At 37.4% G+C, this 24,296-nt stretch overlaps 1 protein-coding gene across 1 annotated transcript in view; it reads left to right on the top strand.

The window, feature by feature from the left end:
- The window catches only part of LOC138692991 (zinc finger protein ZFP2-like), a 56,891-nt gene that overhangs the window by 20,786 nt on the left and 11,809 nt on the right, over positions 1–24,296 (top strand). Inside the window, exons 3-6 of the mRNA XM_069816466.1 lie at positions 1,927–2,064; positions 9,598–9,693; positions 17,532–17,669; positions 21,992–22,068. Coding sequence (XP_069672567.1) covers positions 1,927–2,064; positions 9,598–9,693; positions 17,532–17,669; positions 21,992–22,068 — 449 coding nt within the window. The remainder of the gene's footprint in view (positions 1–1,926; positions 2,065–9,597; positions 9,694–17,531; positions 17,670–21,991; positions 22,069–24,296) is intronic.

Here is a 24,296-nt window from a genome sequence, read left to right on the forward strand (position 1 = left end):
GTTTGCCCTAGTTATAGATGTCTGGGAAAATGTTAATTCGAATTTAGAAAAATATTAGGCCTATAATCCTTGTACTGATGTAACAGTTGATGGGCAAATTATTCCATTCCGTGGTAGATGTCCTTTCAAGCAATATATGCCATCAAAACCTAACAAATATCGCATGAGAGTATGGTGGGCTTGTGACTCCAAAACCTTCTATCCCCTAAATGGTCTGCCATACACCGGAAAAGAAAACTGTGGAAGGGTTGTAGAAACACTGTCTTATCAAAGAACAAACAGAAATGTAACTTGCGATAACTACTTTACTGACAAATAACTCGCTGAGAATCTCTTCGGTAATGGTCTCACCTTAGTTGGAACAGTACACAAAAAATATGTATATTCATCTGTCCTGAGTTTCAGCCAAATAAAAGACGGCCAGAGTGTTCATCCATCTTCGGATTTACAAAATATGCAACATTGGTTTCAATGTACCAAAACCAAAGGCAGTGTAGTTCTTTCTGCAATGCACCACACACAAACCATTTCGGAAGAAGAAAAGAAATCACAAATTATTCTTCACTCTAATAGCACAAAAGGAGATACTGACACACTCAATCATTAGTGAATGCATATGCGTGCAAGAGACGTAAAAATCGCTGACCATTTGCATTTTTATGAATCTTTTTGATGTATGTGGAATTACTGCATTTGTTGTGTGGATGAGCCTTCATCCTTCGTGGAATCTTGGAAAACAGAACAATAGGAGGTCGTTCCTTGTAGCTGTTGCTGAAAGTCTCATTCAACCTCAAATTGAAAGAAGATCTAGAGTAGGACTTCAGAAAAAACTGTAATGACCATTGCTCCTTTCACGCCAAGAGCTAGTAGGCCTCTACATCAACTGCGCCCCAACCACAGGAGAGCACTAAAAGGTGCCATATGTACCAGTATGAAAAAAGTCGCAAACAAAAACAAAGTTGTGACAATTGTGGCCAATCTGTGTGTAATGAGCACAGTGAAGTGACCTGTGTGTGTAAAAACTGTAAGAATGATGATGAGTGATGACGTGTGAGTTTGAGAGTGATGTGTGAGTTTGTGAGAGTAATGACGTGTAAGTGTGAGAGTGATGATGTGAGAGTGTGGGTGATAACGTGTGAGCACGTGAGAGTGATGACGTGTGTGTGAGAGTAATGACGTGTGGGAGTGTGTGTGTGCTAGAAATGAGACAATCTAAAATTTGTGTAAATGTGTGTGAGTTTTACGATGAAAGTAAAGAAATTGTAGATCATACACTAAACATGTTTATTTTATTGCATGAAAAACCTATTAAATTATATCATTTATGTATATTATCATGGATACATTGGTCACTATAATAATATCATTATTAGAGAAGATTAATATTGTGTATAAGAAAATTATTTTCTTCTGTCAATGTATTAAAATGGCATGTGGGTCCGACAGACCCTTCTTGCCCATCAACGTTACAAAAGTAGGTTGCCCGGAGAAGGGTGTAATAATGTGAAAGAAATTAGTCGTATTTCTTCCATTGTAGTTGAGCACCAATAACTCAGGTTGGGATATTTTATAAAATTGCCTTTGGTGTAATGCTGAGTGCAACAATAAAATATCAAAATCGAATAAGAAAACATTTCAGTCACTGTACAGAAAATATTTTGAGTTATAGAGGTCTAATGTGAATTGGATTCCAGTACAGATTTGGTTCTGTTTTATTCACGCTCTTAAATGAAGTATTACTTTTTTCTCTGACATATGCTGCTTTTAAAATCTGTTATCCATTTTCCTTCAATTATTTCCATAATTTTCATCCTGTGGTGCAAGTAGTATTGATGGACTGGCATGCATACCCAGCTGTAATAGCTGTGGTCAGCTTCTTTCATATTGTAATATATTACTAATTCACTATTCCTCTTTGTTCCGCAGGAAGGGAATTTATTGGATCTGCAAGTGACTAAGATAAAAGAGGAATGCGTGGACGACAGCTATGATCACACATCAGAGATAAAATTTGAAGAAATTATATTGCCCAGTAATTTTCCCGTGGTGAAGTGTGAAGCCGAGGTGAGTGGCGGTCATTGGATGTCCAGGCACTTCTTTCCAGAGTTTAACTTATATTCTGTTCGTCACAGAAATCTTCTCAGCACAGCTATGGTTAGAGCGAATTTTGGTTTACAGTGTGAACAGTAAAACTACGTGCATGCTATTTATTGTTTATTTCTTTGCTGCAGAATAGCCTAAATTTACAGTGTGATAATATGGCTGTTTTGTTCAATCTTAAGTATTGAGTAAATTAAACAGTCTGTGCTTATCTAGTATTACATTTATAGCATTAACGTTTTCAGTACGAGTGTACCATTTTCAAATGCGAATACCTGTTACATTTAAATAGGTCTGATTGACTGTGGAATTGGAACATTCATGAACATCATTGATGCTGTTAATAAACTACATAAAAACACAACTTGAGGATGAAATAGATAAAAATATATATGTTAACAATAGTTCACGTGATCACTTCGATGACATGTTGTTAGAGTAGTCTACATTACGTACGACGTATCTAATGGGAAATAGTGCAACATATAGCATATATGAACATAAATGAACATCAAAACAACTCAACATGACTACAGTGTTTTATAGTGATTATCAGTGCAAGTTAATTTTAACATTTACCATTTTATTGGATATTTTATAATATTTAACCACGATGATCCACATTAAGAGAACACTACTCTAACAACATGTCATCGAAGTGATCACGTGAACTATTGTTAACATATATATTTTTATCTATTTCATCCTCAAATTGTGTTTTTATGTAGTTTATTAACAGCATCAGTGATGTTCATGAATGTTCCAATTCCAAGTTAAGCAGACCTATTTAAATGTAACAGGTATTCACATTTGAAAATGGTACACACGTACTGAAAACGTTAATGCTATAAATGTAATACTAGATAAGCACAGACTGTTTAATTTACTCAATACTTAAGATTATAACTAGCTTATCGGAAACTTCATACATAATGTTTTGTTCAAGTTTTGAACATTATTCTTCCAGTGATAGATTCTGTGGCTTGGTTCTAAAAGGGCCAATGTCAATTTTTTGCACTTTTGAGTTATATAAACTTTCGAGCTTATCTCGGTCTGTTCTTCCATATACTAAAAGGGCCAATGTCTGCTGCAGTTAATGTGGAAGGTACAGAGCATTCACAAGCCAATGTCATAGGTTCATTGTACAATATAACCAAATTTCAAACCCATTTATCTCAAAACTAACATTTTTGACATTCACCCTTTTAGAACCAGTGGCTTGGTTGCAGTATTTTTGTAGAGTTATGAAATCTTCCTATAGGCAATAGATTTCGATGCATAATATTACCATCTTAAATATCGCTTAATGATTGATGTTATCTATATGCTCGTACTTCTAAATTAAAGACTAGATTTAGGCTCACGCATTTAACATACACAAGGTTTATGAGAATTATAGCAAGATGTGTTTTCACCACAATACAGTAAAACCCCGATAAGACGCTGTTCAAGTTACCAGGTGTAAAATGCGTATTAACCGGGACTGCGTATTAGGCGAGTATAGTAATTTTGACTTATATACCATATCTATTAGCATTTTTCTTTATTGAAATACATGATTCATGAAAGGTAATACAGTATTACTTCATTATGTAATTACTGAACTGTACGTCAAAGACATTTACAATATGTACTGTACATAATTCTTATGAAAAAAAGAAAGCCATTTATAGTTGTTTGCCGTGTGCGTGTTCTCCAAGTCCTCATGTTTACCGCACTACAGTTTCTGCGATTACATCCTCCCGACTTTGCAGCTTTAGTGATTGAGTTGCCATTTTTTATTATCGTCCTTAATGCCGATGATGAGATTCCTAATGAATCAGAGAGTTGTTTCTGAGTAAGAGTACTGTTCTCATCGTACTTTCGTAAGATTTCAAATCTTTCCGACACAGAAAGGGCTTTTCGTTTAACACTCATTGTAATCACATTCACAGACACTTCAATATACAAAAGGGTAACAAACTGTCCAGCAAAAATTTCCAGAATTTTATTACGGCCAAGTGAGGAATGTTGTTTGAGAGAGAGGGTTAGCAAGGGGGTGAGGCATTGTAACAGTATGTAGGCTTTAACACGCAGGTAAGTAGAATAAGAGAGCGTAACAAGAGGGTGAAGTATGAAGGTTTAAATGCGCAGGTAAAGGGTCGAATACCAATACTTTTCAGGTTAATGGACCAGTGAGTTCCATGACCAAGATGTTTCATTTCTGTTACAGTACATTGCTGAAAATTACATCGAAAATATTCCACAAAAAACAGCGTATTATGCAGGACTTGAGTGCAACAAAGAGGGGTATTTTATAAAGGCGTTATATATGAAATATGCAGGGACCGGACAAAAAAAGCGTATTACACGGGATAGCGTAATAAGCGGGCACGTCTTATTGAGGCTTTACTGTAGTTATTTACGATGCAAGTGTTGAAAATGGCATTTTATTCCGTGCGTAGCGGTGTTTGCGAAACTAGGCACAAGTCGAGTGTAGCAACCTACGAACAAAATAATCACTTTTAACATGTGTTGTAACTGTCTTTTAGCCAGCTGTTCATCTGTGCTTGTGGGCTATATGCAGTAGATAATTCCAAAAACTTCTCCAGTGCTGTTTTCCCCCCTCATTTTATTAGTCAGACATTATTCTTTAGAAAGTGGTATAGCTCAGTAGTGGATTATTACACTACAGATTGAAAGTTCCCCAATTCAAACCCGAGCAGTGTTGCCAAATCAGCGGTTTTGTAGCTAAATCTGGTGTTTTCAGGACAACGGTCAGCTACAGAATTTTACCGTGAGTGGCTACCTATTTATTTGGCATTTTTTTATGATTCCGACAGACGAAGATCATATTTTTAAGTTTTTTTTTCTGCAAAGATGTTACAATAATTGCTTTGATATGTACTTGCGGACAACTATGTTAGTTAATCATAAACCAGAGTTTAGTATGATATTATCACACTTTTTTTATTGTGCGAGTATAAAATATCAACGGTTTATGTTAACTGGATTTGGTACAACCACGTTCATTTGCTGCCTCATCCATTATTGTACAAATAATGTATGCAGCATCCATTAAACTCAATCTAATGTATGCATTGTTTTTGTAAATAAATTGATGTAAGACAGTATTTAATCATAAAGAATAGATAATGAACTGAATTATTATTTTCATTTATGGTACAATATTATTTAATTTATCATTCCGCAATGTAGTTTATGTAACACGGACATACTTAAAACTTAAAATCAGACTTATTGCTAGCAGGCACATTTCCAGCTCAGTGTGAAATCAGATTTCGAACCGACTGGTGTGATTGTGAATGTGATTATTTCCTAAGTGTCCAATATATTCTACATTTACTTCATTCAATTTTTAAGAAACATGCCACGTAAAACTGTACGAGGATGAAGACGATTTTCCACAGAACATAGAGCCTACAAAGTGATACACACTTTCCATAATTTAGTTCACATTTAGTCTATATAAAATTCTCCAGTTCGTAAAACTGTATAGTTTGTATTTAAAATTTGGAAGTGATGTGTAAAGAAAAATCTGGAGTTTTCAAATTACAGTTTAGCGAGTTTTGTAAGCTTGTGCAGCTGTAAATGAAATTCTGAGTTGGCAACACTGAACCCAAGTGTATGCTAAATTTTTATAATTAGGTACATTTCATTGTTCATTCTTTCATATAGTTAGTCAATAAAATAGTTGTTGAAGCAAATTCACTTAATTTATATATGTTTCTTAACCAAAAACAGTTTTGACATGCATGTCTAGCATTGAAATATTTACTTTTAGTTATGGTTCCGAAAAATGTCTTTTAAACAGAACAATATGTTTATCACAATTAATCTAGATAATATGAGAATGCCAGTGATCCTTGTTACGCTTACATACTGCTGGCAGTCTGTAAGATGGTAATGAAGACGTTCTTTTACAAAACAAACTTAATGGAAATATCTGTTTTATGTTAAGATATGGTATCTCCACATGTCTCCACTATGGCTCAAGTGCTAGTGGGTTGGTCTGGATTCGATCCCAAGCTGGTCATGGTGGAATTTATGTTGGTCTAAACAGATGTTCCAGAGGATTCTTTAAGAGTACTCCCCTCTCCCCGTCATTTCACCAACACATCTTGAAGTAATTAAAAACAGGTTGGGATGATGTAATGTTGATAAAAGAAGGTCTTGATGCTCTGGGCCCTATTATCGTTTGAAGTTGGGCCCTGGTTGTCAGGGCTGAGGCTGTGTGGCCCACTTGTCAGCATCGGATTCATAAATGTCATCCAGGTTACTTTTCAGACTGGACAGTCATCGCATTTATAGCGCACACAATCTGGCCCTCGAGAACTAAGCTTAGTCAAACTCGTCTCCAAATTGTGAATCTGCTATTTGCCATATACAGTAGCCTATTTAATAAGCTATCTAGATTCTTCTTGTGTTGGTGTTTCGTTGCTAATGGATAACATACAGCCCTCAAGTCTTGTGTAGTATTTCATAAAGGAAATTCATCTTGGATTTTGTACATTGACATGGTATTTACGAATGATGAAAAAGCTTATATGATCTTAGTATGTGGTAAATATAAAAGAAATACAGTGCGCTGTAATAATTCTATGCTAAGTAATATCCTGAGAAACGTCAATCATTCGACAAACCTTTGCTAATTTCTTCTGTCAGAATACTTATTGAATATACAACACTATGCAACCATTTTTTTAAAATAAACAATGACTGATTTAGGGGATGAAGTTAGTGTTCCAGTTGCTGTCGCTGTAAATCCATTCACTAGGTTTCGCGTTATTTGTACAGAAGTGATATTAGTCACAGAGGTGTGCGATACATTCTTCATTGTCACAAGTTTCTTCTGTGTCATGGATACCATTTTATTCTGGTGGGCCAGTCGAGGTGAGTTCCTCCAAGTTGGTGACCAGGGGATGCAATGGTAGTTCACGTGCATTCCTTTCTGCACACTTATTGTATTATCACCATCCAGCCCTTTTCGTTCTCCCGTCTTTTTCATCACTATTTCTCACCACCGGCCACCATTGCATGTGGAACACCCACCACATCATCACAGCCATTTTCACTTTTCCATCCCTGCTGTATAGACTTGCCACGTCAGCCTACATGACGGAATTTCCTGTGAATGCCTGGTTAGGCCTCATATTTCTTCCTCGGTACTTATATTCATTATTAGGTTAAGTTTCGTAGGCTTATAACTCTCGTCTCACCAGCAGGGATCTATCGAGCGAAACTTCTGAATTGTGTGGCTCGACAGGGCGCCCAGCAACGAAGCAATAGTGTACCCTTCATACTGCCCCTATATGCAAGTTTAGTTGCCGAGCCTGGACCAGAGGTCACGTACATTCTTGTGGAGCCCCAATGGGGGCCTGGGGCAATTTAGATGCCCTGGTGACCAACTCTGCTCGCCGGGATGGATATATCACTTCGAAGTGTTACCACTGGCTTATGGGTGTCACAGTGTAATCAACCACAAGTCCCCTGAAGCTGCATACGGTCTCGGATTGCTCCAGCTTTGGTGGGTGGGTCGGAGTTAGACAAGTAGTCTGGCGGTTGTGTAGAGTGGGGAGCCAAGGGCAGTTATTCCCGTGGTAGGGACATAAAACTGTGACGCGCCTCTGGTGTAAGACTTGCCATTAGGTGCATAATGACCAGTTTGAAGGGTAACTTGCGTGAAGTGGATTGCTTGGGATCGGTCTCTGTGGGGGTCCTCATAGCCAGCACAGACCGTGAAGAATTTTTTAGATGTCTTTTCTTACGCCCCCCCCCCCGTGGCAGGCTGATACCGACGGTTCCGTAGGGGGGGGCCAGTTCATTATGTCCTCGAGCACTTCTCCCCCTCCCTCAGAAAACCATCACAAAAAACAGAGATAGCAATAAACACGACTGGTGGTAATATGACGAACATTCCAATGGACTTGGACCCTGAGAAAGTAACAGTTAAAGTCCCGCCTCCAGAGTTTACTAGTATCACATTGGATGGAACAAAAAAGACTATGAAGAACATCAGTCAATTTTACGTGAGATGCGCACTCGATGGACTCATTGGGAAGGTCAAAAATGCAACTCGACTACGCAACGGTAGTCTCCTCATCGAGACTATATCTCCAAAACAGAGTGAGACACTGTTAAAGCGAAGTTGCTAGGGTCTTACCCTATTAAAATCGAATGGCACGCCTCTTTGAACACCACGCGGGGAGTAGATACGGTTTCTCTGGACGATATGTCTGATGAAGAAATCCAACTGGAACTGGCCTAGCAGGCCATCTCCAAGGCTTACTGTTTATTACGTAAGCGAGACGGACTGTTCCCCTGAGCACTATCTTTTTGACCTTCAAAAAGCCTGTCCTACCAGAATACATTCTTGTCGGGTACGAGCGTGTCCCTGTTCGTGCGTATGTGCCGAACCCAATGCAGTGCTTTAGGTGCCAATGGTTCGGACATACGCAAAAGCATTGCACTAACAACATCATATGTGCAGAGTGCGGCGGAGTTGACCATAGGGATTCCCCATGAGTTGGCACCGAGCACTGTGTGAATTTTTCTGGGGACCACGCCACTAATTCTAAAATTTGCCCGAAGTATAGGGTAGAGAAGGATATTCAAGATCTCCGAGTTCGGGAAAATATTACGTTTTTCGAGGCGCGTATGCGTATTTCAGAAAAATAAAAAACAGGCGACAGAAAAGTCCTATGCAACAGTATTGCTGAAGGCAACTGAGGCAATTCATGCATCCATGCAAACGCCACCTCTCGCTAGTATACTTGGGAAAGTATTGAGAGTGCAACCCAGACGTATGTGGACGTTGCCACTCAGACTGCTGAGTCAGACGACACGTGTGGCCTTGATATCAGGCGTTACATTCGAGTAGATCACTACCGTGACGACAGACAAATATTCAAGGCCTGGTAGATCGCCGCGACGTCGCACTCCTTGTTCGGGTGACGGGTCGAGATCACGCTCTCGATCCCGTCCTCGATCAAGATCACGATCAGGTGTGCAACGATCTGCGAGTGAGTCCCTACGGTCGAGGGCTAAGCAGTCGCAGTCAGAGGCACCAAAGCATAGATAAGATAAGAAGAGAAGATCACCTGTGACGCCACCAACATGGTTTAGCACCTTGAGATGACTCGTATTGTACATTGGAATGTGAAAGGTGTACGCAGCAGATATGCAGAACTACAACAATTTATCTATGCTGAGAAGCCTCCTATTTTATGTCTACACCTCTGGCACGAAATCTGCCTGAGTATCTCGGGATACTACATACATTCTCCAATACGATCACCTTTCCGGAATTCGTGCTAACGAGGTTGTGCCCTCCTACTCCGCCCAAGGAACTTTTGCTCTGTCATCAATGTTACCATTCCTCATCAATGCATAGCCGCAACAATAACTCTCCCTAGCATTCAGTTTTCGATAGTCTGTATGTATATGCCCCCAGATACTCCTTTAACTGTAAGTGAAATTTAACATACTCTGTTGCAGGTACCTGCTCCATATCTGGTAGTGGAGGATTTCAATGCATCGCACCACTCTTGGGGCTCAAATTCCGATGATGACAGAGGAAATAAAATAGCAGAGGTAAGTACCCGTCTAAATCTCATTACTCCGAATTCAGGGGAAGAAACACACCTTTCCTTTGCTTACGGTCCTTATTCCATGATAGAGATATCTCCATTTGTAGCCCAGTTTCTCCACGCATTTCGAATGTTATGTCATTCCTGCATGGTAGTGACCAGTACCCCTTTCGAATGTGTATGTCCACTTTACATCCTGCGGAATCTCTCTCTCCAAACTGTGTTATTAAAAAGGAAGACAGGGTCGGATTTTCAGAGTCCATATCTTTCGATGAGAATGGATATGGAAGTGTGGACTCCGTAGTAGAACATTTCTATCCCCCGGTCGTCCTGCCAGCCATAATGCTTCTCTGTCCCTTGGTGGACGGATGTCTGCAGAGATTCAATCCAAGATCGCAAATGTGCCTTACGCCAATTTGAGCACCATCCAACCCGAAGAATATTTTGTCCAGTTTAAACATCTTCAAGCCAATGGTCGTCACACTGTGTGCGATGCTAAGAAGACGTCCTGGACAAACTACGTCAGTTCATTGAAAAATAACGTTCCAGCTAACATCGTATGTGACGAAGTCCGTCGAATAATGGGGAAACGTAGTTATGTAATTCTGGGCCTTCTGAACAATGGAGTAACGACCACCAGTCCCATAGAAATTGCTGAAATATTTGCTACCACTTTTGGACAAATAAGCAGCTCAAGGAAATATAACTCGGAATTCCTAAAAATCAAAGTTGCTGCAGAAAAACGGACCCTAAATTTTCAATGTTATAACACTGCAGACTACAATGCACCGTTCACATCCGAGAAGCTGCAGGTGGCACTAGACACATCCTGATAATATACATAACCGCACCCTTCCCCATCTTCCGCCAGCTGGAAAAATCTTTCTTCCGTCAATATACAACAGAATCTGGACTGAGGGTGTATTTCCATCTGCTTGGCATTCCGCCATTGCAATCCCAGTCCAAAAACGGGGAAAGAGTCCTTCTTTACCTGGCAGTTATAGGCCAATTTGTCGCATCACTTGCGTATGCAAGGTTATGGAAAAGATGATAAGGAAACGCCTGATGTGGGTACCAGAATTGGAAAACCGATTATCTAAAATCCAGTGTGGTTTTCGTAAGCACAGATCTGCCGTAGATCATCTTGTTCAGCTGGAGACCACCATTAGAGATGCTTTCCTCAAGAAGGAGCATCTTGTGGTGGTCTTCTTTGTTCTAGATAAAGCTTACGATACGAAATTGCGTTATGGAATTTTGCATGATTGGGGACTTCGTGCCAGTCTCCCATCGTCTATTGCGAAGTTCATGGCAGAGCAGTATTTCCGAGTTCTAGTATGCACCACACTTTCTAACGAACATCTTTAAGAAAACGCCATTCCGCAGGGTTCTGTATTAAGCGATCTTCTTTTCCGCATTGTGAATAGTGGAATTGCCCACTGTGTGGGTGACCGAGTATCTTCTCTGTTGACGTTGATGATTTCATCTTATATTACAGCTCCCGATATCTCCCATCCATCGGTCGACACTTGCAGCTAATCATCAGTGTGCTATGAGAATGTGCTGTTCGCAATGGCTTTAAATTCTCTACTCTAAAAATGCAGTGTGTCCACTTCTATAACGATCGTGGACTGCATCCACATCTTGAACTGCATCTTAAAGGAGTGGATTTGCAATATACAGACACTGCGAGGTTTTTGGGCCTTATCTTTGAATATAGATTAACGTGGGAGGCGCATATAAGTGACTTGAGATGTTGTTAAAAATCGTTAAATATTTTACGCCTTTTGTCAGAGGTTCACTGGAGAGCTGACCGCATAGTACTTTACATCTTTAACATTCTCTTATCTGGTCAAAGCTGGATTATGGCTGTTTTATCAGCAAATAAATCGAAGTTACATCTCTTAAACACTATCCATCATCATGGAATACGACTTGCTACAGGGGCCTTCCGAACGATTTGGAGATAGAGAGCCTGTATTGCGAAGCCTGAGAACCATTATTTTATCTGCGACGTAATGTGTTGTTGTGTACAATTCTTACGACTCCTTTTACCATCTGTCTCTTTACTGCCAATGCAGTGAAAATCCACGGAGACTTCGTGTGCAGTTTCGTGAATTGCTCTCTGATGTCCACATCCGCCTGCCAACAGTTCGCACACTGTAATATACGACGACTCCTCCGTGGATTATGCGACGTCCCATGTTTGATGTAAGTCTGAGCCTAAGTTTTAAAAATTTTACACCAGCTTTTGTTTATAGGCTTAGTTTTAGTAAACTTTTATCATATCCAAATTATCCATAGTTTTACTGACGGATCTCAAGTATATGATTGTGTTGGTTGTTCCTTTGTTGGAAATGGACAAACATTTAAATATAAATTGAGCCAGTACACTAGTGTTTTTACCACAGAACTGTATGCTTCTTTTAGAGCTTTATTGATGTTAATTAGACAACCCCGGGGTAGATTCCTTATTTGCTCTGACCCTTTAAGCGCCATTCAGTCCCTGCAGCATTTGAATTCTGATAATCCACTTGTGTTGAGAACCCAGGAACTTTTCCACACTCTCCTAAGCTCTGATTATGAGATTGGAATAGTGTGGACTCTGTATCATGTTGGCATTCCAGATAACCAGGCAATGAATGTTTCAGCAAGGGACAGTGCTGTGAATGAGTGTGAGATATATTGGCGTGAGAGGTGGCAAGATATTCAAAATTACCTGAAACATACAATATGGTGGCAATGGGAAGGGAAAATGGTCTGCACAAGAGGGAAACAAATTTCGAAGAATAAAGAATACTATTCGAGTTTGGGATTCGTCTGCAAGAACATCATGACACAAAGAGGTTTTACAAACCCAGTTGAGGATTGGCCACTGTCGTCTGACACATGGCCATCTCCTACGTGGCGAGCCTCAGCTGGAGTGTGATATATACCATGTTTTATTACAGTATAGAAAAAATGAGTGTGTCCGTCGGCAATATGGAATTCATCTGTCTCTACGTGACCCTCCTGGAAATGATTTTAATTGTATAAATGCAGTTCTGAGTTTTTTTATCGAATACAGGACTTGACAGGGTAATTGTGTTTTATATTGATCCGTTTTACTTATCTTCTGGACCCTTTACATCTGTAGGTTACATTTGTTATTTAATACGTGTTTTTAACAAACTTGACATTCGGACCATTTACATCCGAGCATTCTATAAATGCACCTGGTAATTTATTTCTGGTGGTATTTATTTTATTCTTTTTATTGTTTCTTTTTAAATACTAGCTAGGGTCGGAGAACTGCTCACTTTTATGATTGTTATGGATCACCTTGTTGGAACTGCATTTGTTTATCTTGTTTTAATTGTGACAGCGCGTTTTAGTTCTTTTAAGCTTTCTGATTATTTTATTGTGTTTCTGTTTTGTGAAGGACTTTAGATAAGGGCGCAAATAGCCATAGTTGCTGACGTGCCCTTTCTAAACCCCACTAAGTAACTAATTCTCGTGGGCATTAATAAAAAAGTGTGCCCACTTACTGTTGACTTAGCATGTCAGTACCATTGTATGCTGAATGCCCATACATTATAACGATTATCGTCCCACATTTCCACTCTTCAGTTTGCCATATCAATTTTCCGAAAGACAGATTGTTATATTTGCCTGGATTAATAGGTACGTTTCTTTTTTTAGTTATTTACGCTTGTTATCAGGTTAAGGTTCCAGGTGATGAAGGATGGGTAGCTCTGTGTGCTGAGGCTTTGTCCACTAAGCCACACTGGAATCCAGTTCCAATGCCTGTTTGAATTCTTCTCAGTTTAAGTTCTACCTCTCAGTTTCCCTTTGGTGGCCTACCCCCATGTACTGTGTCACAGAATGTGACAATAGCACAATGTCCAACACATTATGTATAGAGGTACACTCATTATGAGTGACTAAGTGGCCAGGATCTGACGGAATGAGTGCCGTCTTGAATCACTGATTACTTACGCGTATCATATTCAATCCAGCATTGGAACTGGAATCTGGTATGGCTTAGTGGATAAAACATCAGCACGCAGAGCTGTAAACCTGAATTCGAGTCTCAGTGCCGCAAAGAATTTTTCCCCATTCTACTCTCCTTCATCAGATGGTAACGCAGAATTCCTGCACGGAAAAATCATGTGTACTTCGGTACATCATTGTAATTAAGGTTCCAGGATTATTGCTCCAGTCTCATCCATGAGAATCTCGCTGTCTCCATGGTCTTGTCTCACGTTTTTGGATGTTGCCTTCGACTTGTGTGGCTCAATATGTTGCCCAGCAACGAAGCAGTAGAGGATCTTTCTTACTGCTCCTATACAAGGCCAGGTGCGAATTCCGAACCAATGGTCATGTACATCTGCATAGGTCCCCTGTGAGCGTGTGGAGCATCCAATCGTACTTGTGTAGCTGTAATGATATATGAAAAGATGTCAGCAGTGGCAAAGCTAAAGTTTAAATAGTGGACAGGCTGAAAAAAATGTGCTTACTTTGTATCCTTTCATATAGCAGATGTTTCTTGGTTTTTCTATCAAAATGTTTTGACACGCATCCTTCAAGAACATGATGGCCACTCATTTTCACTCCAAACACAATACAAGTACAACAATATAACGTATTCGTCTCAGAGCACCCTGTTAGCCAAGAATATTTCTTACACCATGAAAATTGAAATTTCCTATTTTGTCTTTCTCCTTCCACTACTTTAATTTGTAAATATAGTGTCAATCTCCTATCTTTGTAAGCCCATTTTGTTTCATGCGCCCAACTTGAAAATGGTGTCTGTTTTAATTCTGCAAATAATGACTTCAGTGTTCTCTCAGTATAAGCCATTTTACACAAATAGTATGAAAAACACACCCACATATGCAGTTTGATTAAATTAACACAGGAATAGCAATATAGCACGGTGTATAATGTACAGATCTTCTAATCATTTTATCTCTGCCTCTGTGCAGAGATAAAAGAAGAAAGGAGATGGGAGAAAGGTTGTAATTCTTTTTAATGCATTGACTCCCACGACTAAGATAAGTCACTTGAAACTTAACAGTCACTGACTGGCAGAGATGAAATGTAAGATCTGTAGAACATTGATGCAATGCTAACTGGGCTTATAGGGACCGAGGGATTGTTTTTGTTTTGGAGAACTTGAAGACAATGCTAATTCATTTAAAGTTTGTGTGACTGTAGCCTATATAACTTATAATTATGTTAGTTTGGTTTTAGTTTATTTACAGTTTGATATTTTTATTATTTTATTTGTACGTATATACATACATATGTACATACATGCATATAATACATACATACATGTTAAAAAAAAACATTTGAAAGTAAGGCACGTGATGAAATGTTCTCTTTCGTTGCCTGATCTGCAGTTGTTTTAAATTGAGTTAATCCTTTCAGACATTTGGCTAAGGAGTTCATCAATCATGTAAGTGACGCTATGTAAAGATTCATCTTTCTGGATGAGGAAAGCTTATTAAAGATAATTCTTTTTGATTGTTTATAGTTGAGTTTCTGAGATTTCCGAAAAGTCTAACAACCAATTTAATTAAAAAAAGAAGCAAAAAGGGCAACCTGGGCAACGCCAGGTGCTTTCAGCTAATTATTTGGGTAGGCTAAGCCTCGAGAGTTTCGCTACTGTTTTAGATAGATGGATGAATGGATGGATAGGTGGGTGGGTGGGTGGGTGGGTGGGTGGATGGATGGATGGATGGATGGATGGATGGATGGATGGATGGATGGATGGATGGATGGATGGATGGATGGATGGATGGATGGATTTGTTCCATAATATTCTTACATTTGCTTTATAGCATAGAATAAAGAACATGTCCAATTCTTACGTTTAACAATAAAATGCAATACATATAAAATGCAAATATGAAATATATACAGAATTAATACCTTAATAACAATAATAGTAGTAGTAGTAGTAGTAGTAGGTTTATTTTGCCTGGCAGAGTTAAGGCCATGAGGCCTTCTCTTCCACTCAGCCAGGTTTCAATAATATACATGAAATACAAAATTTGATTACAAAACAACACAAAAGAAAATACCTTAGAAATTACATAAAATATAGTGGAAAATTACAATAGTCAAGATCAGTTACATAATATAAAATTACAAATAGTCAAGATCGGTTATGTAATATATAAAATAAAGTAGAAAATTACACATAATCAAAATCAGTTACATAACATAAGGGGAATATACACTCACACAAACACACACACACACACACACACATACACACACAAACACACAATTTATAAGACCTAAAATGCTCGAGATAAATACGACGATTAATTCACTTGAGATATATTATACAGTTAATATACTAATAGGAGAATACATGTGGGTTACAAGACATAAAATGTTGATTAGCAAAGTCGTACTAAATGGCATATAACCACAAATGATTAAGAAATATATCAAGATAATAAAAAAAAAGAAAAGAGAATAAAAAATAACAAGAGAGAGGAGAAAAAAAATAACAACTTGGTCATTTAAGACTATTTAGAAACTTCCGCAAGAGTCTAGTTCTGTTCATTAAAAACATTTCTAAGTAGTGTGCTTAAAAGATTTTAGACTCCGACTGCTCCTGATTTCCTGTGACAAGGAATTCCAGGAACGAGCTGTGTGCATTGTGAAGGAAGCAGAGTAGAGAGATGTTTGATGGAATGGAATTGATAGAACATGGTTATGCTGTGAACGTGTATCACGGTTGTGGTGGGATGCTAAAAGTGTGAAGCGAGGAACTAGGTAAATAGGTGTGGAAATATTTAAAATCTGATACAGCAAACAGAGTGAAATAACTGAACGTCTCTCCCGTAAACGAAGCCAAGATATTTAAAAGAAATACTCGGAGACATGATCATAGCAACGGCTGTTAAAAATGAAACGAACACAAGCATTATTTTATACAATGTAATATGTTTACCATTTAATAGTATTATAATATTTACACATTACTGTGAAATGTCAAGAATTCATCTACAGAGTAGAAAGTGTGAGATATTAAGTAATTTTTTTTAGTTTTACCTTAAATAATGCAGGGTTTTGGCTATGATTCTTAATGTCTTCAGGAAGGCTATTGAACATTTTTATCGCCATGTATCGTACTCCCCTTTGAAAGCATGATAAATTTGATGATGGCATATGAAAATCATTCCTTCTGCGGGTATTTATACTATGTATGGCTGAGTTTGTTGGAAAATTTTCTTTATTACATAAGAGGAAATTTATTGTAGAGTATATATGTATTGATTTGTTAAGGTTAGAATCTCTAATTTTTTTAAAAATAATCTACATGATTCTCTAGCCTTTGCTCCAACTATTAATCTAATGGCTCTTTTTTGTAATAAGAATATATTTTTACTATCTACAGAATTTCCCCAAAATATTATTCCGTATTCTGCAGACAGGTTCTGATTACTCAGCGTTAGACAAAACAGAATATCACTTTGTTGTATATTTGATTACTCTCATAATTACGACTAATAAAGTGACTCATTTTAAAACATGATTTACATTTCTTGGCATACTCGTTTGTAATAATTTAACAATAATTTTGAAGTGAAATGTATTTCTATATGGAAGAAGAATAGGAAGTAGGTATGTACTTGAACATAACAATAGCATATATGTTATATATCTGTTATTTTTCATTATGTGTGACTAGGATATACACAGGCAGTAATTTACGATTGAGTTTGGAGTGGGTGTACCTGCATTCGTCGATATTAATATTAACAAAAGAGTGGAAAGGCTTTAAAAATAGCACAACTATATATGATATATTAAATAACTATTATGTTCTCTGTTTTGTAGGAGAGTCATTTCTTAGATCTTCACGTAACTGAAATAAAGAAAGAATGTATAGATCACAGCTGTGAAATGACATCAGAAATTATACTTCATGAAACTCCTGTGCTAAGTGACTTTACCGTCGTGAAGAGTGAAGCTGAGGTGAGTGCTGTTTTTGGGGTGTGTTGATCACTACTTTTGTCTGTTCTTTACTGACTGATACTGCTGCTACTCGTAGGTGACCAGGGAACACGATTCTTTTTCTCATGCTTTCAATTTCTTCAGCCTACAGTCTTTCGTAAGTCGTTTCTACCCCGTTTTTGTCGTATAGACTGTAATGCTTAACGTTCACTAAATCTTATCAATTTTGATGTCTTCATCATCATTGATAATTTTTACCTCGTCCCCTTTTAATTTAGTTCACAGTTCATTTGAAGTAGGGGTCACTATCAGTTACTTCAATAGGGGTAACTTATGCGAAGTTCCATCATTAGATGGCAGGAGTGTTCTATGGGGCATAACTTCATGTAGGGCTACATTGTGTCATGTGGTACAGTAGCTTATGTTCTCTCACTTGTTGGTTTTCTGTGTGTGTCAGAATTATATTTATAATTATTTTGTATAGTCTTCTATAATTTAATACTGTATTTTCTCATCTCCTAATTTAATTTAATTTACAATAAATAATAGCGTAAAGCTGTGTAATACTGAGCGATTCCCTAAAGACATTGATGGAGAAGTCTGTAGTATGCAGATTATGCTGTAGATAGGAGTAAATTGAAGTTTCATGAACCCAAACAAAAACTTCGAAAATGAAGCACTGGAATAAAAAGAAAGAAAAAAAGTAATTTTGTCGAAGATGAATACTCGTATTGCTTCTTTAATCATTCATACTTTATGTACCATACTCGAAAACCTGATATGCAGCCACGAATGGTGTTTTTTATATGGGAGGGACTGTCTGGCCTAGTCCCTCGTATTTCTCTAGCTGAAGAAAGATCAAATGCAATTTTTATGTAATATAATTTGTGGCGCCACAGCCCTACAAGGGTCCAGACCGACCAGCCGGCTGCTGGCCTCACGTTCACATGCCGAAGCAGAGGTGGACGATCATTCAACCAGAATGGAGCTATCTTGTGGTTAGCATGATGATCCACCCAGCCATTGTAGCTGGCTTTCGCAACCAGATTTCGCTACCTATTCGTAGCTCCCTAAGTGGATCACGATGCTGGGTGGGCACCAGTCCCATACACTGGCCGCAATTTCATGAGAAAATTCCTGCCCAATGAGGACTCGAACCAGCGCGCATTCTGTAATGCGAGTTCTAGGCAGGATGCCTTGGACCACGATACCACAGCGCTGGACAAATACAGTTTTTAATAGGATGAAATAATATGATCCCAGTAACCTCACGATTATTCGAGCATTTTGTAGGTTAAGAACATGCAGTTTTGAATATGTAGGATGATTTTCAAAATTTGAAGTTGACACATCGTCTTAATAGTCTACATTAATATCATTATTCACGAAATGGATTGTTGGAGTCAATGTTACCCTACTTTCCTATTTTATGTATAAACTATATTATTTATAGCCCTATATATTTTTTCCACCACAGATTGTCTCGGATACTCAACATCCCAGTTAATCGAGAGTTTACTGTTGGGCTAGTATCATCCATTGTAAAATGCAGGGGTAAACTGTAGAACTTCCTACAAATACTGAATATAATCAGAGCTGACATAGCTTGCTTTTGAGATTCCATATGTTTTTGTTGCAATTTTTCTTCGCCCCCTCCCAAAATTGAAATGAAGTGAGCAATTCTTTATTTGAAATAATTACTTTGTTTAATAGATGACACTTTTGAGGCCCTATTTAATTAGCAGGAAACGGATTTTTATAGGTAAAAGAATGTAATTGTGACAAAAATTCGGAACCAAAACACGGTAATTTGTATATAAAATTTTATTTCAAATAAAAATACATATTTTGGTAATATTTTTGTGTAAACACATGTTTTAAATAATTCAGTTATAAATACATAAATTTGCAATTTTTTTTGTTTGTTCTAATTTTTTTTCTTTGTTATAATTTTTAAATTTAATCCAAAATCTCGCACATACTACATATTAATGAAAAGAACATGTGAATTAATTTCTTTCTTGAATGTATTGGATTGTGACCTCATCTTCCGTTTTCAAATAACAGAAATATATTTTGATGTTAAGCAACGACTCCAATATTTAGGTTTATTTAAATTGCTGTAATTCGAAATAGTTCGATAAGTAGTCTATTAATTTCATAAATCCTTTAACATATTTACATAAACTTCAAACTCAGTTATGTATGGATATAGTGTATTCTGTTTCCCTCATTCTAAATTAGCAAACGTAGTTGTTTTGTCATTTCGAATTAGTTATAATTGCAGACAAGATTTTCAAATTGGCTGTGTTAGAGCGTGTACTTCCATAAAGTTGTTTTTAAGTTAATAACTTTTGGAATTGTAGTTAGCTGATAAGCTGAACCTCTCATTTGCAGTGGCTATGGTAGATATTAACTATGGTATGCGGTCCTCAATACATGTCTTCTATAACGGATATCTGTCGTATTCTTCATTGCATATTTTAAAATTTGCCTTTTGGCTATCGCATGAGATACTGTACATAAATTAAGGCATCTTGGATCTTGCTTATGTGTCAGGTACTCACACAGTCCTGTAACGGGCCACATCACAGCACATAACTTTTTGGATGACGATGATGATGCCAGCAAAGAGATGATACAGGGAAATTAAAGAACTTAGGATTATTGAAATTCAATGAAATATAATATCAACTTTGTACTTAAGCACGGAGTTCATCTTGTATTGACTTGAATGTTGAACTACTGCATTGCAATCGAAGAATGTATATTAAATAGAGATGCCATAAACTGTTCGTTGTGAAAAATTCATTGACAATAATAATAATAATAATAATAATAATAATAATAATAATAATAATAATGTTTTATTTTCGCTGGCAGAGTTAAGACCATAAGGACTTCTCTTCCACTCTACCAGCCTTAATCAATACAATACATATTTAAATTACGAATACTTACACTACACTTAAAAGGCTCTCCAGCAATATTCTTCAGTTAAGTTTTAACGACTAGTAGACTACTTATTTATTTAAATTTAGATAAACCTATAAGGTAAAGTAGTAACTTAATTTATGAGCTAATTTAATTCAATCAATTATAATTAATTTGGATTTGAGATAGCTAGTAAAATGATGAAAATTAATTTAATATAAGCTTACTAGAACTATGTTACAGGGAGAAAAAAATATATATAAATCTAAAATATATTTCTATAATGAGAATATTACTGTAATTGCCATTAGTGGTTTTAGTAAATCTATTTAGAGAAATTAATGATAATGATAAGAATGGACAGATGTTAGTTTCATTATATGTAATAAATATTAATCAGCAATTAATTTGTTAAGTAAGAATTTATGTAATTTTGACCTAAATGAAGTTATTGTCCAACAACCCCTTACATCACTCGGTAGCGAGTTCCAATTTCTAACAACTGAAACTGTATAAGGTGAAGAATATAAAGATGTCTTGTGGTAGGGTATAATGAGTAAATTGTTATGATGAGATCTTGTACTTAGCTGATGATATGTGGGTAAATTTTGAAAACGAGAAGCCATGGTTCGTCGATCGCTTAGCCTTAGCCAAGACAGAGTTTGGAAAGACGGGGAAACATGATCATACTTACGAATATTACAAATATAACGGACGCACGCATTGTGCACACGTTGTAGCCTGCTACTCAAATTTGCATTTAGGTTACTTAATATAATATCGCAGTAGTCGAAGTGTGGCATCACGAGTGTTTGTACGAGGATTAATTTTAATTTATCAGGAAGAAAGTGCTTCAGTCGCTTTAATGAGTGAATAATAGAAAATATTTTTTGGAAGTGTGATTCACTTGTTCATTCCATTCCAGGTGACAATCCATATAAATGCCAAGGTTCTTCACAGTCGAGCTGTATGGAATAGTAGTATTATTTACTATTATCGGTGGCAAATTTTATTTGTCACACTTCGATCTTTGATGTTCTATTAAGATAGCCTGCGATTTACTTGCATTTAAATTAAGTCCGTGCGTTTTCGACCATATGGATAGTGAATTCAAGTCATCATTAACTTTAGTTATAGCGTCATTTATGTTAGGTCGGGTATGAAGATAGATTTGTAACAATGTGCAAGGATCAAACTATTTTAATAATTGAGACTGACATTCTGTCACCAAATTAAATCAAGGGACAATCCAGCTACGAATTTTATCTAGGGACAAAAAGAAAAATTCGGATGGGAAAGGGAGACGTGGTAACCTTCATTGCAATGCAGTTGTCTTGCATCTAAAATTGGTGCTGTTTTGTTCATATAAATTGTGCTATATTTCTGTTTTATTTGCTCTGTATTTTTAGGAGGATTGGCATGACTTGGACAATGAGGTACCGAGGATGGAAGTAAGAGAAGAAACGAATGAGGTTTTGACTGAAAGGTAAGTATTGTGTGTGGGTATCCACAGTATAAAGTGCAGTGAGTGCTCTGATCTAAAGAATTTAATCAGTTACACGTGTTCAGCGTCATGCAAGAAGGGAATTGAATGTGGATTCTCCATTTCCAAGTAGGATAGACTGGCGAAATACTGGAAGGTTAATTTTAGAAACAGGAAAACATCTTAAAAAGCATGTAGCCTAAGAGACTGTGGTTCGGATTCGTTAGACATTTTCATTGTGTTCGTTGGCTTGAAGCTTGGCTCCTTCAGAAATTGCATGTTCAATTCTTCCACAAGCTAACAAGGGAAAACTCTCTTTATTCTGAATATGTCTTCTATAACTCTGATGTTTCTTGGCTTTTCTATCAACATTTTTTGTGACACAGACCCCCATAAGAAGATGATGACCACTCATTTTCACCCCAAGACAGAGTACGCATATAATAATACAGGGACATAATTTAATTTTTACTTCAATTTTTATTGTACCTGAGTTTTTGAATGTACATCCCCTCTACTACTAAACTTCCAACCGTTCTCCACACAGAACCGAGGCCGCATATGCAGTACTGAGTTAGTGAGTATAGTATGTTTTCCAGTGATGAAAGAGCTTTCAATATTGAATCATATTTTCGCACAAATACTGTCGTCCGTTTGCCTACGTCGCATCCCGGTTTCCCCCACCTGCTTCTGTTCACCCCTCTGTAAAGTCTAGTAGCTGGGCTGTCTTAGCTCTTTTCTGAGAACATTAATTTCTGTTAGGAATTGGACGTCTATGTAATATTATACAATTGTTTAAAATAACTTAACTGAAAGGGCCTCGTTAAGTAATTAACTGTTACGTGATTTCCCCCACCCCTTTTCTACGACCTGCGACAAAACCACTTGAATGGACAGTAGATAGCATTTCTGAGTAATTTTATCTTTTCGGATTGGGCAGAAGTGAAGATTAAATTTACAGTACGTAAGGTACTCTTTTATAGAGTAGGTATAGAATTATTTCAACATGAGTTACTCGTACAAAGGACGAAACTGGTAATTGGAATTAGGTACAATCAGGGCCGCCGAGAAGGGGGGGCAAAGGGGGCAAGTGCATATGGGCCCGTGAATAGTAAGGGCCCGTCAGATTAAGTGAGTCTGATTATTTTTTATTATTCGCAGATAAAACTTTGTAAGAACATTTGTTACATGAATCTGACATATTAACCAACAATATTAACGTAGAATTAATACAAATTACCACTTCATTATGTAAATGTTTAACTTTTATGTAATAGAATATCGGTTGCCCACGTTAACAATCATCGACACGACACTTGAGGGCTCCGGGATTTGCCTCAAATATGTTCCATTCGCTTGTACCGAACACGTTCAATTGGCTTGTCCTCTTAACTAACAACCCTTGCCAGCCCACCACAATATGCTAATGGACTCTCCCAAATCCAAGCCAGAGGATTACATTTCCTTTTCAGTAGGGCCTACATAGTATGTTTCGTGACGAAACTTTCGTCTTTTCGTTGTCGTTTTTCTAGTAAATTCTGCTGATTAGTGTTACTAGTGGACAATGGACAAGTAGAAGCATAAGTTGGGAGCTAAGAAGCGATAGGAGAGACAGAAAAATTGGATGATATTAAGAAAGGGAGTAGAATTTTCTTTGAAGTTGGTGTGAAATTGAGCGACCTTGGAAAACTAAAAAGTAGCAGACAAATTGTGTCATTGAATGTGTTGTTCGAAAACACGAGCCTTTCCAAAAACAGTAATACAGTATTTTCAAAACTCAAGAATGGAGAATGTGTTCCCAGAGACTGGAGTGAAACAAATCAGGGAAAATACTGCAGTGCCTGATTTGTTTCACTCCACACTAGCCAGTCTGTGGGAACACATTCTTCATTCTTGAGTTTTGAAAATAATGGGCCTACTGGAAAGGCTCTTGCTCCGTCACTTAGAAGGTTATTAGGCAGGTTGGGAGTAGTTTTTCGAACAACACATTCAATAACACAGTTTGTCTGCCACTTTTTAGTTTTCCAAGGTCGCATGTTACTCGCCCTGACTCAAGAGTTAGGAACTGGTGCGTGTAAATTTGTTTCACTTGCACATATGAACACATCAATTTTACTATTGTTTGCTTGTTCTGATTCAATACTACTGTTATCAGAATTTTTTTATAGACAGCCACAACCGTCAGTATTCACTTCTAAGTATGAACTGTTTTAATTTTTGACAACCTGAAC

The sequence above is a fragment of the Periplaneta americana genome, chromosome 17, assembly GCF_040183065.1.
Source record: "Periplaneta americana isolate PAMFEO1 chromosome 17, P.americana_PAMFEO1_priV1, whole genome shotgun sequence".
In the NCBI taxonomy this organism is placed as follows: domain Eukaryota; kingdom Metazoa; phylum Arthropoda; class Insecta; order Blattodea; family Blattidae; genus Periplaneta; species Periplaneta americana.